The sequence below is a fragment of the Labrus mixtus genome, chromosome 10, assembly GCF_963584025.1.
Source record: "Labrus mixtus chromosome 10, fLabMix1.1, whole genome shotgun sequence".
Taxonomy (NCBI): Eukaryota; Metazoa; Chordata; class Actinopteri; order Labriformes; family Labridae; genus Labrus; species Labrus mixtus.
In genome coordinates this window covers 11,151,355-11,162,710 of record NC_083621.1, presented here as the reverse complement: position 1 = coordinate 11,162,710, position 11,356 = coordinate 11,151,355, and the positions used below count along the sequence as shown (strand labels likewise).

Here is an 11,356-nt window from a genome sequence, read left to right as displayed (position 1 = left end):
AGTGCACATTAACGTAAAATTAAATACGAAGTTAGAAGTTACAGCAATTATTTATCATACGCAAACCGATACTGTGATTTGATCGCGTTAGGTATTGCTTTTACGCACAGGCGACCGTGCGTAAAAGACGCCAAACTCACTGAAATAGTTTAAATTAGTTACTACTCTGTATATTTTCACTCCCTAGGCGGAAGTTGGTTAAACGAACAAAATACTTTATATAAATGATTATATGGTCTTATGCAATGTCAAAATTACTCCTTCGTTTTTAAAAGATATTTGACAGCGAAACAGCAAAAGGAGTTCAGAAATCTGAGTTGAAAACTGTAGTAATCAAATATTCCCAGCTATTTGAGACTGTCATAAAGAAGTGCGCTTTCAACTGTTTAGCTGTAATATAATTTATTTTCTGTCCAATACTCTTCCACAACTTTCAAAACCAAGCACTAGACTATTCTCGTCGCTGTTCTCCAAGAAAACACACTCACTGATGATGTAAGCGCACTCACTATAGTTCATTGGTGGAGGAGAAGTCATACATACTGATTACATGGACGTCACTCTTGGTCTTAGCGTGAGAAACGTTTTCTTTCAGATCCGCATTTCGGTCGCCCTTTCAACAAGGCTTGTATAACCTATACGTTTCAGCACCTCTAAGGATTTGTATACTGTGACTTCACGACGATGTCTACGTTCATGTTTTGGAGAGGGTGCGTTGCATTTTTCATTTTGCTTTCTGCCATCATGAACACTGTATTCACAGTCACTCACTATTCTGTCCCCGAAGAAATGGAGGAAGGCTCTGTTGTTGCTAATTTAGCAACTGACCTGGGACTAGACGTGAAGACACTAAAGGGAAGGAAAATGCGCATTGACGTTGTCGGTAACAAAAAATATCTTGACATCAACAAAGACACAGGAGAGCTGTTTATTTCGGAAAGGATTGACCGAGAGTTTTTATGCCCTTTAAAGACAACAACGTCGTGCTTTTTAAGATTGGACGCTACCATTGAGAATCCAATTCGAATGTTTAACATAGAAGTAGAAATCACGGATATTAATGATAACGCTCCTCATTTCCGAAGAGGGACGATGCATCTGGACATTTCTGAGTCAAGCCCTGTTGGTGAGAGATTCTCACTGAATAATGCTGCGGACCCGGATGTTGGAACGAATTCTGTAAAAAACTACCACCTGAGCGCGAGTGAACATTTCTCCATTGAGATTCAGACAGGACGAGACGGGACAAAGTTTGCGGATCTGATTCTGAAAAAAGCTTTAGATAGAGAGCAGCAGGCTGTTCATAATCTAATGCTCACTGCTGTGGACGGTGGAGTCCCCACGCGCACAGGTACAGCCAGCATCATTGTTCGCGTGCTTGATGTGAACGACAACGCCCCTTCATTTGACAAAGACAAATATGTAGTAGAAGTGATGGAAAACTCCCCAATTGGCAGTCTAGTTATGAAAGTAAACGCAACTGATTTTGATGAGGGTTCTAACTCTGATATAATGTATTCATACAGTTTGTATACATCAGAGAGAACACAGCAGGTGTTTAACCTGAATTCAGAAAATGGTGAAATCAGAGTGAAAGAGATGATAAATTATGAAGACTTTAAAATTTATGAAATGGAGGTTATTGCCAGTGACAAGGGACCTAACTCATTATCTGGACAGTGTAAACTGACAATACATGTGACAGATATGAATGACAACCATCCAGAAATATCCATCAAATCATTTCAGAGTCCGATCAAAGAAAATGAACCAATAGACACAGTGATAGCTGTAGTTAGTGTCAGTGATAAAGACTCAGGTGACAATGGGGTGGTTGATCTTCATATTCCTGATAATATGCCTTTCAAACTGAGGGAGTCCTCTGATAACTATTATGAATTAGTGGTGTCAGAGCCGTTAGACCGTGAGAAGGTCCCAGAATATGACATCACTTTCACTGTGACAGACAGAGGTTCTCCTCCTTTATCTGACAATGAAACTATGACGTTAGAGCTGCTGGATGTCAATGACAATGTGCCTCAGTTCTCTCAGTCATTTTACACGATACGTGTGATGGAGAATAACGCACCTGGGGCCCTGCTCAGCTCCCTCACTGCGTTTGACCCTGACCTCCATGAAAACCAGTATCTAGTTTATTTCATCCTGGAGAAGGAGATAGCCAACACCTCCATGTCCATGCTGTTCTCCATCAACCCAGAGAACGGCAATCTTTACGCACTGAAAACTTTTGACTATGAGATTGAGAAGGACTTTCTTTTCCACATTGAGGCCAGAGACTCTGGCTCTCCTCCACTCAGCAGTAACGTCACGGTCCACATCATCATTGTGGACCAGAACGACAACGCTCCGGTCATTGTGTCTCCGTGGCGCGCGCATGGCTCGGTGGTGGAGGAAAAGATCCCCAGGTCCACAGATAAAGGCTCTTTGGTAGCCAAAGTGATAGCCTTAGATACAGACTCGGTGCACAACTCTCGGATTACCTACCAGTTTCTACAGGTGACTGACGCCACCTTGTTCAGTCTGGACCAGTACAACGGAGAGATCCGGACAATGAGGATGTTCAGCTACAGAGATCCGCGCTACCAGAGACTGGTTGTTATTGCTAAAGACAACGGAGAGCCCGCTCTGTCTGCTACAGTCACCATCAAGCTGTCCACAATGGAGACTGCAGTTAAGGCCTTCTCTGACATGACTGAGGTGCCTCTCGAGTACGACATCTTCTCAGACCTGAACCTGTATTTGGTCATCGGTCTGAGCTCGGTGTCATTTCTCCTGCTCATCACCATATTGGTCACCATCGTGCTCAAGTGTCAGAAAGTCAAGCCCAGCAAAGCTGCTGCTCCCTGCAGGAACAGTGTGATCAGTGAGAGGAACTCCACCATCGCAGACTCCACTCTGGTCTCCAACGATGCTTACTGGTACAGTCTGTTTCTAGCAGAGACCAGGAAAGGAAAGCTGGTGGTCAGACAGCCTGTGCCAAAGGGTTCCAGATACATCGTGTCCAGTTTACCAAGAGGAACAGGACTGACAGACACGAGTGACTCAGCAGCCTCCACTCTGCAGGTATGGGAAAAACTATCTAATAAACGTTCTTCACATGGTCCCACGAGATGACGGATCAAGTCCATTCGTGAATGACTTTAGCCCTGAAAATATTTTCACATGAGAAAGTTAATAGTTTGATTTCTTCTCTGCACTTCTTACGCATAGTTATCGACCACTTAACATAAAATAAAATCCTGTATTAAAAAAAATAATCTGAAAATCCACATATGGATTGTTGTCCTAAAACAAGGTGGTAGCTTGATACTTATTGAATTTCACAGAAATTAAAAAAAAGAGAATACGTTTTCATTTTATAAAAAGAAAAATTAATATGCTTTGCTTTCGTAAAAATAATTCATTTTTTAATCAAGGGTGGAGTTTTTTTTGTGGACAATCTTTATTCAAATAGACCTAATGTATTTTGCTCGGTGTTGGGGAAAATGTTACCATATTACGCAGTATCGTTCTACAGCTAAAACCGATCAAATACCAAGGATAATTCAGATGTTGTCGTTTGGCACTGCTTTTACGCACAGACGTCTGTGCGTAAAAATCGCCAATCACAAATAAAGGAGTATTTATAAAAAAATCATTGCATTCAAAATAAACGCCAAACCTTGTTAAATAAAAACGTAAATACAAAATGAGCTGAATGATTGAGACAAAACAAAAACCATTAGATTTTCTGAATTTCATGAGCTGATAGCGCATGGAAATTCAGAAATCCAAATTGAAACTACGTCAAAAAAAAATAAAAAAAATGTTTACATAGGGTGATTACACTCTGCATGAGTTATGATGAGTTATTTTTGTTTTCAAAAATTGCAAAGCCCAACACTAGACATTCTCGTCGCTGCTCTCCAAGAAAACACACTCATCGATGAGGTCATCGCAATCACTATAGTTCATTGGTGGAAGAGAATTCCGACATGTTTATTACAACGACGTCACCCTTGATCTTAGCGTGAACATCGTCTTCTTTTCAGATCTGCTTTTCGTTCGTCCATTCAACAAGAGGACGTTTTATACGTTTCAACACCTCTACGGATTTGGATACTGTAACTTCACGATGCTTCGCAACACTCGATTGATGTTTGGGACAAGGTGCGTTTCACTATTGGTCTTTCTGTCAGCAATCATGGACATTGTATACACCGTCACCCATTATTCTGTTCCCGAGGAAATGGAAGAAGGCTCTGTTGTTGCTAATTTAGCAACTGACCTGGGACTAGACGCGAAGACACTAAAGGGAAGGAAAATGCGCATTGACGTTATAGGTAACAAAAAATACCTCGACATCAACAAAGACACAGGAGAGCTGTTTATTTTAGAAAGAATAGACCGAGAGTTTTTGTGTGCACTGAAGACGTGCTTTTTAAGATTGGACGCTACAATTGAAAACCCAATTCGAATGTTTAATATAGAAGTAGAAATCACGGATATTAATGATAACGCTCCTCATTTCCGAAGAGGGACGATGCATCTGGACATTTCTGAGTCAAGCCCTGTTGGTGAGAGATTCTCACTGAATAATGCTGCGGACCCGGATGTTGGAACGAATTCTGTAAAAAACTACCACCTGAGCGCGAGTGAACATTTCTCCATTGAGATTCAGACAGGACGAGACGGGACAAAGTTTGCGGATCTGATTCTGAAAAAAGCTTTAGATAGAGAGCAGCAGACTGTTCATAATCTAATGCTCACTGCTGTGGACGGTGGAGTCCCCACGCGCACAGGTACAGCCAGCATCATTGTTCGCGTGCTTGATGTGAACGACAACGCCCCTTCATTTGAGAAAGAAAAATATGTAGTAGAAGTGATGGAAAACTCCCCAATTGGCAGTCTAGTTATGAAACTAAACGCAACTGATTTAGATGAGGGTTCTAATTCTGATATAATGTATTCATACAGTTTGTATACATCAGAGAGAACACAGCAGGTGTTTAACCTGAATTCAGAAAATGGTGAAATCAGAGTGAAAGAGATGATAAATTATGAAGACTTTAGAGTTTATGAAATGGAGGTTATTGCCAGTGACAAGGGGCCTAACTCATTATCTGGACAGTGTAAACTGACAATACATGTGACAGATATGAATGACAACCATCCAGAAATATCCATCAAATCATTTCAGAGTCCGATCAAAGAAAATGAACCAATAGACACAGTGATAGCTGTAGTTAGTGTCAGTGACAAAGACTCAGGTGACAATGGGGTGGTTGATCTTCATATTCCTGATAATATGCCTTTCAAACTGAGGGAGTCCTCTGATAACTATTATGAATTAGTGGTGTCAGAGCCGTTAGACCGTGAGAAGGTCCCAGAATATTACATCACTTTCACTGTGACAGACAGAGGTTCTCCTCCTTTATCTGACAATGAAACTATGACGTTAGAGCTGCTGGATGTCAATGACAATGTGCCTCAGTTCTCTCAGTCATTTTACACGATACGTGTGATGGAGAATAACGCACCTGGGGCCCTGCTCAGCTCCCTCACTGCCTTTGACCCTGACCTCCATGAAAACCAGTATCTAGTTTATTTCATCCTCGAGAAGGAGATAGCCAACACCTCCATGTCCATGCTGTTCTCCATCAACCCAGAGAACGGCAATCTTTACGCACTGAAAACTTTTGACTACGAGATTGAGAAGGACTTTCTTTTCCACATCGAGGCCAGAGACTCTGGCTCTCCTCCACTCAGCAGTAACGTCACGGTCCACATCATCATTGTGGACCAGAACGACAACGCTCCGGTCATTGTGTCTCCATGGCGCGCGCACGGCTCGGTGGTGGAGGAAAAGATCCCCAGGTCCACCGATAAAGGCTCTCTGGTTGCCAAGGTGATAGCCTTAGACACAGACTCGGTGCACAACTCTCGGATTACATACCAGTTTCTACAGGTGACTGACGCCACCTTGTTCAGTCTGGACCAGTACAACGGAGAGATCCGGACTATGAGGATGTTCAGCTACAGAGATCCGCGCCACCAGAGACTGGTTGTTATTGCTAAAGACAACGGGGAGCCCGCTCTGTCTGCTACAGTCACCATCAAGCTGTCCACAATGGAGACTGCAGTTAAGGCCTTCTCTGACATGACTGAGGTTCCTCTGGAGTACGACATCTTTTCAGACCTGAACCTGTATTTGGTCATCGGTCTGGGCTCGGTGTCATTTCTCCTGCTCATCACCATATTGGTCACCATCGTACTCAAGTGTCAGAAAGTCAAGCCCAGCAAAGCTGCTGCTCCCTGCAGGAACAGTGTGATCAGTGAGAGGAACTCCACCATCGCAGACTCCACTCTGGTCTCCAACGATGCTTACTGGTACAGTCTGTTTCTAGCAGAGACCAGGAAAGGAAAGCTGGTGGTCAGACAGCCTGTGCCAAAGGGCTCCAGATACATCGTGTCCAGTTTACCAAGAGGAACAGGACTGACAGACACGAGTGACTCAGCAGCCTCCACTCTGCAGGTATGGGAAAAACTATCTATTAAACATTCTACACATGGTTTCCCAAGATGACCCATCAAGTCCACCTATGAATGACTATAGTCATGAACATATTTTCAAGCGAGAAAAAGACGAATTTGATCTCTCCGCTGCACTTTTTTACGCATGATTATCAACCGCATAACATAAAGCAAAATCCACAATTAAAAAGGAGAAATTACAATATGCTTATGGATAAATGTCCTAAAACGATGTGGTAACTTGATTACTATTACATTTCACAGATTCTTGTTAAATATAAGACTTTTTTTTTTTTTACACATAAAGAATCAATATGCTTAACTTTTGTCAAAATAGTTCTCATTAAATCCAGAGTGGAGTTGTCTATGGACAATCTTTTTTCAAATAGGTGTTATGCATTTTGCTCAACGTGGTACATGAGGATATTACGAAGTGACGTTCTTTAACCATAACTGATCAAACAGCAAGAATACTTGAGATGCTGTCCCGTTTGGCACCGATTTTACGCACAAAGACTGTGCGTAAAAGTCGCCAAACACCAAGGAAGGAGTTGAAATCCGAAAACACTCTTGAGTATTTTAAATATCTGTGTAAAAGTGTCACTAACTATCATAAGATTTTGAAGAAATGCTAATACATAATGAAATATAAAAAACACACATTTGTTGTAAACATTTTTAGCAGCCAAAGAGAATAAGAGTTCCAAAATCCAATTTGAAAACATCAGCAAACGTATTCTTAGCTGTTTTCGATTGTCATAAAGAAGTGATTTTACTGCGTAATTTCCTTATATCATTTTTTAATCTGTAAAACTGCAAAGCCTGGCACTGGACTGTTCTCGTCGCTCCTCTCCAAGAAAACACACTTCTTGATGATGTCATCTTTCTCGCAGTATTTCATTGGTGGTAGGGGAGGCGGACATGTTTATGCCCTATACGTCACGCTTGGTTTTGGCTTGAAACTCCGTTTTCTTTACGGATCCGCGTTTCTTTCGTCCATTTAACAGGAGGTCGTTTTTACGTTTCAGCAGCTCCAAGGATTTGGATACCGTAACTACACAATGGTGCGCCACAATCGAATGCCGTTTGGGAGAAGGTGCGTCTCGTTATTGATCTTTCTGTCAGCGATCATAAACGTTGTATACACCGTCACACATTATTCTGTTCCCGAAGAAATGGAAGAAGGCTCTGTTGTTGCCAATTTAGCAACTGACCTGGGACTAGACGTGAAGACAATAAAGGGAAGGAAAATGCGCATCGACGTTGTGGGTAACAAGAAGTACCTCGATATCAACAAAGACACAGGAGAGCTGTTTATTTCAGAGAGAATTGACCGAGAGTTTTTATGCGCAATAAAGACAACTGAATCGTGCTTTCTAAGATTGGACGCTACTATCGAGAATCCAATTCGAATGTTTAATATAGAAGTAGAAATCACGGATATTAATGATAACGCTCCTCATTTTAGAAGAGGAACGATGCATCTGGACATTTCTGAGTCAAGCCCTGTTGGAGAGAGATTCTCACTGAATAATGCTGCGGACCCGGATATTGGAGCCAATTCTGTAAAAAACTACCACCTGAGCGCGAGTGAACATTTCTCCATTGAGATTCAGACTGGACGAGACGGGACAAAGTTTGCAGATCTGATTCTGAAAAAAGCTTTAGATAGAGAGCAGCAGGCTGTTCATAATCTAATGCTCACTGCTGTGGACGGTGGAGTCCCCACGCGCACAGGTACAGCCAGCATAATTGTTCGCGTGCTCGATGTGAACGACAACGCCCCTTCATTCGACAAAGACAAATATGTAGTAGAAGTGATGGAAAACTCCCCAATTGGCAGTCTAGTTATGAAAGTAAACGCAACTGATTTAGACGAGGGTTCTAATTCTGATATAATGTATTCATACAGTTTGTATACATCAGAGAGAACACAGCAGGTGTTTAATCTGAATTCAGAAAATGGTGAAATCAGAGTGAAAGAGATGATAAATTATGAAGACTTTAATATTTATGAAATGGAGATTATTGCCAGTGACAAGGGGCCTAACTCATTATCTGGACAGTGTAAACTGACAATACAGGTGACAGATATGAATGACAACCATCCAGAAATATCCATCAAATCATTTCAGAGTCCGATCAAAGAAAATGAACCAATAGACACAGTGATAGCTGTAGTTAGTGTCAGTGACAAAGACTCAGGTGACAATGGGGTGGTTGATCTTCATATTCCTGATAATATGCCTTTCAAACTGAGGGAGTCCTCTGATAACTATTATGAATTAGTGGTGTCAGAGCCGTTAGACCGTGAGAAGGTCCCAGAATATGACATCACTTTCACTGTGACAGACAGAGGTTCTCCTCCTTTATCTGACAATGAAACTATGACGTTAGAGCTGCTGGATGTCAATGACAATGTGCCTCTGTTCTCTCAGTCATTTTACACGATACGTGTGATGGAGAATAACGCACCTGGGGCCCTGCTCAGCTCCCTCACTGCCTTTGACCCTGACCTTCATGAAAACCAGTATCTAGTTTATTTCATCCTCGAGAAGGAGATAGCCAACACCTCCATGTCCATGCTGTTCTCCATCAACCCAGAGAACGGCAATCTTTACGCACTGAAAACTTTTGACTATGAGATTGAGAATGATTTTCTTTTCCACATCGAGGCCAGAGACTCTGGCTCTCCTCCACTCAGCAGTAACGTCACGGTCCACATCATCATTGTGGACCAGAACGACAACGCTCCGGTCATTGTGTCTCCATGGCGCGCACATGGCTCGGTGGTGGAGGAAAAGATCCCCAGGTCCACCGATAAAGGCTCTCTGGTTGCCAAGGTGATAGCCTTAGATACAGACTCGGTGCACAACTCTCGGATTACCTACCAGTTTCTACAGGTGACTGACGCCACCTTGTTCAGTCTGGACCAGTACAACGGAGAGATCCGGACTATGAGGATGTTCAGCTACAGAGACCCACGTCACCAGAGACTGGTTGTTATTGCTAAAGACAATGGGGAGCCCGCTCTGTCTGCTACAGTCACCATCAAGCTGTCCACAATGGAGACTGCCGTTAAGGCCTTCTCTGACATGACTGAGGTACCTCTGGAGTACGACATCTTCTCAGACCTGAACCTGTATTTGGTCATCGGTCTGGGCTCGGTGTCATTTCTCCTGCTCATCACCATATTGGTCACCATCGTGCTCAAGTGTCAGAAAGTCAAGCCCAGCAAAGCTGCTGCTCCCTGCAGGAACAGTGTGATCAGTGAGAGGAACTCCACCATCGCAGACTCCACTCTGGTCTCCAACGATGCTTACTGGTACAGTCTGTTTCTAGCAGAGACCAGGAAAGGAAAGCTGGTGGTCAGACAGCCTGTGCCAAAGGGCTCCAGATACATTGTGTCTAGTTTACCAAGAGGAACAGGACTGACAGACACGAGTGACTCAGCAGCCTCCACCCTGCAGGTACAAATTAACACTTGCTTCCCTGCAGTTTAAATATACTATAGTTTAATCCTTTGTTTTGTTAAAGAAAGTATTTGTATCTTTTTAAAACAGCTCAAACTAAATTTTTTCATTACTTGCGTATTGGCAATTTTGCAGCCCATACATTACCGGGTAAGTAATACATTCATAAACAAAAATAGATGAAGAACTATAATCTGCGTTGCGGTTGAAACAATGAGGCACATGTTTGATCACCATCAACTATCCTAACAACACAACCCCCCCCCCCCAAATTTAAAAAAACATACACACTAAGAATTGTTCAAATGTCTGTATTTTTACTCAACACGTGTCTAATTATATAAAATTCAGAGAACAATTTAGAGAACAATCAACCTTAACAGCATTGGAGCCCTTTCATTTTTGATCGAATAAAAAAAAAAAAAACAGGAGTTAAAAAAAGGATCAGACTTATGTAAATATCAACAAAACAGCACCCATCTAAAAAAATAAAAATATTTGTGCTTTCTTAAATATCTTGCAGCGTTGGTATTTTAGTCTTTCTGGAGGGTGGGGTCGGGGTGAGAGCAGCACTTGTTAACTTCTTCTTTAAAACTGTAACTGCCTCAGAAACATTTCTTTGATGTCAGTTTGTTGCCTATTTACCAGTGGAAATGATTGTGTCTTCACTCTTTTATCATCGCAATTGAAAACATAATCAATTCCAAAACAGAACAGGAACACAAATAAAAAGAGATAATATTTTCGTGACTGGTTATCGGATATATTTCTTGCCATGCAGGATCTACTGTGTGTCTTCCAATACACATACTCATCTTGAATTGTTAGAAAGATTCTCTTATCCATACCATCAATTTTTAGTACATAAGAGCTCTGCTGGGTGGTGGTTCCATCACTGTCAATTGCTTACAGATGGAGCATGCTGTCAGTCTGCAGAGATGCAGAGTCATGAGATGGGACTTCTCTGTGCTCTGTATCAATCTCTCTATATCTCTCTCTGAGTCTCTCTATTTATCATGCTCTTGGTGCAAGACAAATTCCCCTTGGGACAATGAAGGTTTCATTCATTATATCTATCTATCTATCTATCCATCCATCCATCCATCTATCTATCTATCTGATGGTAAGTATGCTGCTTGATGAACAAGCACAGTGCTAAATGCTAAACTGTGTGTAACCCCTTATATCCATAGAACAGATTTAACAAGCTGCAGTATCTATGAAGGTTCATGCCGACCATGTTTAGTTTGTATTATTTTTCAAAGATAACATTGTATTCATAGTTCCACTGCTCTGTGATCATAGGATGCATACAAAATAACGTTTTTTCTTATTCTTGCAATGAACTG

At 41.8% G+C, this 11,356-nt stretch overlaps 2 protein-coding genes across 6 annotated transcripts in view; both read left to right on the top strand.

Annotated features, from left to right (window-relative positions):
* LOC132982000 (protocadherin alpha-C2-like) overlaps positions 1 to 11,356 on the top strand; it is a 29,312-nt gene that overhangs the window by 14,838 nt on the left and 3,118 nt on the right. The window contains exon 1 of one of the 5 annotated variants that reach the window (XM_061048209.1): positions 3,986 to 6,535. The exons of 1 other annotated variant lie outside the window; for it this stretch is intronic. In XM_061048209.1, the coding sequence (XP_060904192.1) occupies positions 4,136 to 6,535 (2,400 nt within the window). In that variant the 5' untranslated portion in view covers positions 3,986 to 4,135. Of the gene's footprint in view, positions 1 to 3,985; positions 6,536 to 6,566; positions 10,005 to 11,356 lie in introns of those variants that run through there. 3 more of the 5 variants (XM_061048212.1, XM_061048207.1, XM_061048210.1) reach the window with 3 other exon arrangements.
* Positions 233 to 3,135, top strand: LOC132982556 (protocadherin alpha-C2-like). The gene has a single exon (XM_061049111.1). It carries the CDS (start codon positions 685 to 687, stop codon positions 3,133 to 3,135), a length of 2,451 nt encoding a protein of 816 aa, XP_060905094.1. The 5' UTR covers positions 233 to 684.

Bases quoted from the DNA above. Each gene is read 5' to 3' on its own strand.
- LOC132982556 (XM_061049111.1), top strand. From the start codon at position 685: ATGTCTACGTTCATGTTTTGGAGAGGGTGCGTTGCATTTTTCATTTTG.